Source organism: Temnothorax curvispinosus, unplaced genomic scaffold (assembly GCF_003070985.1).
Source record: "Temnothorax curvispinosus isolate PA1 unplaced genomic scaffold, ASM307098v1 QBEX01009693.1, whole genome shotgun sequence".
In the NCBI taxonomy this organism is placed as follows: Eukaryota; Metazoa; Arthropoda; class Insecta; order Hymenoptera; family Formicidae; genus Temnothorax; species Temnothorax curvispinosus.
The window spans coordinates 11,335-14,868 of record NW_020219473.1 but is presented as its reverse complement, the minus strand read 5'-3'; the positions used below and the strand labels follow the sequence as shown (position 1 = coordinate 14,868).

Genomic DNA, 3,534 nt, shown 5'->3' with positions numbered 1-3,534 from the left:
GTTCTTCATCGAATTGCTCCAGGACTGCTCCTAATCCATATGACGAAAAGTCCGCCGAAATTCTTGTCTTCTTATTTGTGTTAAAAAGAGCGAGCGCTGGGGCTTCGATCAATCTTTTCTTGACCTCTTTGAAGGCCTTTTCCTGTGGTGATTCCCACATAAACTCGACGCTATCCTTCAACAGTTCTCTCAGTGGTTTGGTGATATCCGCAAGATGTTCTATAAACTTTAACTGGAAATGGACCATTCCCAAAAACCTTTTCACCTCCGTAGTGTTGGTTGGCCTCTTCATGCTGGTTATAGCTTTCACTTTCTCAGGATCGGGCTGCACGCCTTCATCCGCTGATACAATGTATCCCAAGAATCTTACGCGCTTTTGTCTGAAGACACACTTATCTTTGTTTAACGTAAGACCTGCCTCTGATAGACGCTGCAATACTGCACGCAGACATTTATCATGTTCTTCAAGAGTTCTTCCATGAACAAGAACGTCATCCGATAGGTTCACCACATTTTGTAGTCCATCCAATACTGTAGACATACTTTCTTGAAAGTGCTCCGCGCTGGGACACAAACCCATCGGTAGTCTATCACTGCAGTAGCGACCAAATGGCGTGATGAAAGTAGTTACATGTCGGCAACATTTGCATAAAGGCACCTGATGATATCCCTTGTTCGCATCAAGAAGGGAAAACCAGCGGGCTTCTCCTAGTTGAGCAAGGTTTTTTTCAACACTCGGCATGATGTGACGGTTTCTTACAACGCATTTATTGAGTTCAGTGTAGTCTATGCAAATCCTCACATCTTTCTTGTTGGCCTTGAGCACGGCAACCATCGGTGCGCACCATTCCGTCGGCTCGACGACTCGACTGATCACGCCCAAATCTTCCAACCGCTCTAGCTCTTCTTTGACCTTGTGCATCAGATGCAGTGGAACTCTGCGAGGTACTGATACTGCATACGGTTTGGTATCTGGTTTAAAACAAATGTGGTAAGGTTTGCACTTTCTGAGACATCCTAACCCTTCAAATACATTACCGAATTCACTTTCAGGTTTGTCGTTACTTACTTCAGCAATGACCATGTCTATTACCCAGTCTAACATGCCTAACGCTCTAATGGCCGGACGGCCTAACAATGGCTGCATGTTCTCCTTGACGACATATATGTGGTCAATAGCTGCTTTATTCCTCCACTCTATTTTAGCCTGCAATTTACCCAGCACGTTGAGAGGTATTGAGTCTCCCACTTGCAGTCCTTTACCTGCGTTTGTCAATGCAATGCCGACTAGATGCTGCCTATAGAGTTCTTCACTTATCACCGTCACGTCAGCTCCAGTATCTACCTTGACTGATACGTCCTTTCCGTTGATGCTTACATGCGCCATCCATGGCGGTTCGGAGTGCGCTGTCTTCGTCCTTATTCTATCTATGTTTCTTTGTTGCTTCTTGTCTTCGGTATTCTGTGTTTTGCTTTGTCCCTCTTTTTCTTCTTTTATTATTGCTTGTACGCCGCCCAAGTAGAGATCTTCTTTATCGTCTTCTTTTTCTGCTTCATTCTTACTATCATTTTTATTCACTTCATGTACCGCTTTCTTTCTGCACATCGCCGCCCAATGTCCTGTCTTTTTACAAATATTGCATGCTGATTGCCTGGCTGGGCACGAGGAAAATGCATGTTGCGGTGTCGTGCCGCATCGGGTGCACCGTTTCGCCGTTGTTGCCTCGTCCTTCTTATGCTGTCGCTGGAAGCCTTTCGCGTACTGTTTGCCACGTGTTCCGCGGGAACTGCTGACTCTGTCGAGGTTAGCTGCTACCTCCGTTCCTCTTAAGACTGCCTGTTGTGTTCTGACCTCTTCTTTTGTTCGTACTTTCATGACAGCCTTCTCCAGCGTGAGCTCAGGGTCACATTGCAATATTTCTGATAGCTTTTGGTCCTGAATGCCTGCTACAATTCGGTCTCTAATAAGTTCATCTTTTAATGTACCGAAATTACATGTTTCCGCTAAACGATAGAGATCTGCGATAAAGTCCTCTACCGCTTCCTCGTTTTGTTGCGTGCGCCTATTGAATCGTGCTCGTTCTAATACTATATTTACGCGAGCTCCGAAATGTTCTTCAAACTTTTTATGTACTATCTTATAGCTTTTTGCTTCTATATTACTGAGTTTAAATGATAACAGAATGTCTTCCGCACGCGGTCCCATTAAGTATACAAATTGATTAACTTGCGTCTCCTCTGACTGATTTGCAATGCCACTGCCTTGTCGGTATCGTTCCCATCTCGTGGACCATCGCTGCCAATCCTCCGATCGGAAACTGAAATTTGGCGGAGGAGGTAATTGCACGGCTGCCGCCATGTATATCGAGGGCTGTGAGCTGCCGCCTTCACCGCCCGGCATCGTGTCGACTTAACTCTCACACGGATCTTGCACCTTTCTTCGCTGCTTTGCGATTATGCACTTGACTTTGATTGTCCCTTTTATTCGTTACGGGTTCGCACGTTACCACGCTGCCACCATGTTGTGCTTTCTGGTGCAAGGAATATCTCGTGTAATGTATGAAAAGACTTTATTGCTCGTCACGTGTACAATCGTGCCGATGTCTCCGAGAGGTGTGTGTGAGAGTCCCTGTTGCTATCGCTGTTACCGACTCGCCGAACTCGCAGCGCCTCTACGACTTCTCTAAAGAAGCATCGCGCAACAGGCTGCACACTAGAAAAAATGTCTTGTTGTACGAACCAAAATTTTGTTGTAGCAACACAAAAATTTGATTAAAATATGCCCAACAAAACTATTAGGTTGCTGTAAACAATAATCTTTGTTGATTGATTTTGTTATTGTTATAAGCATAATACTTTATCAAGATTGAAGAATCAGTATTGATTAATTATTCAATTTCTATTGGAAGAGATGGTTTTCAGGCCGCGGCTCACAGAGCACAAAATTACATGTAACGATAAAACTTTTTTTTTCTTCTTCAAAACATAAAGACAAAAAAAATGGTGAGAAACTCGCGAAGGGGGGAATTCTGCCACTTAAATATAAATAAGAAGGAAAAATTATCAATCGCTGTTTGTTGTTGTTGGGAATTAATAGTTGTTATTGAGTTTTCAATGCTAACGCAGTCTTTAAAATTTCGATTTGAGACACATCTTTATTACAATTTTAAATCAAGAATGTAAGAGAATTCTCCTTTGCTCCATATACTCTATATAAATTAATTTTTATTGAATTTAAAAAAAAATTTCCAAATTTTGATTTAATAAACAAAAATCTGATTCTTGTAAAATATATAAAAATTGTTTTCTCTTTAAACTAGATTAATCGCAGAACCTGGTCCAAATCCCAAGTAAATTACTCGAATGTTTTGATCCAAAAACGGACAAAATAACAAACTTTGGACAAAAGGTAACAATATACATTATTACATTTAAATTATGTATATATATATACTATATGTAAAGTAATAGGTTGTCCAAAGTGAGCACGCCGCAAAGTGATTCTAAAGCCGTGATCTTAATCGCGATTTTTTT

The 3,534-nt window shown here is 41.8% G+C and overlaps 1 protein-coding gene across 1 annotated transcript; it reads right to left on the bottom strand.

Annotated features, from left to right (window-relative positions):
• Positions 1-124: 124 nt before the first annotated feature.
• LOC112459286 (uncharacterized protein K02A2.6-like) lies at positions 125-2,401 on the bottom strand (the record flags this gene model as incomplete). The annotated part of the gene is made up of 1 exon (XM_025023327.1): positions 125-2,401. A coding segment is annotated over exon 1 (2,277 nt), but the record flags the coding sequence as incomplete, so codon positions are not given.
• Between the last annotated feature and the right edge of the window lie 1,133 nt (positions 2,402-3,534).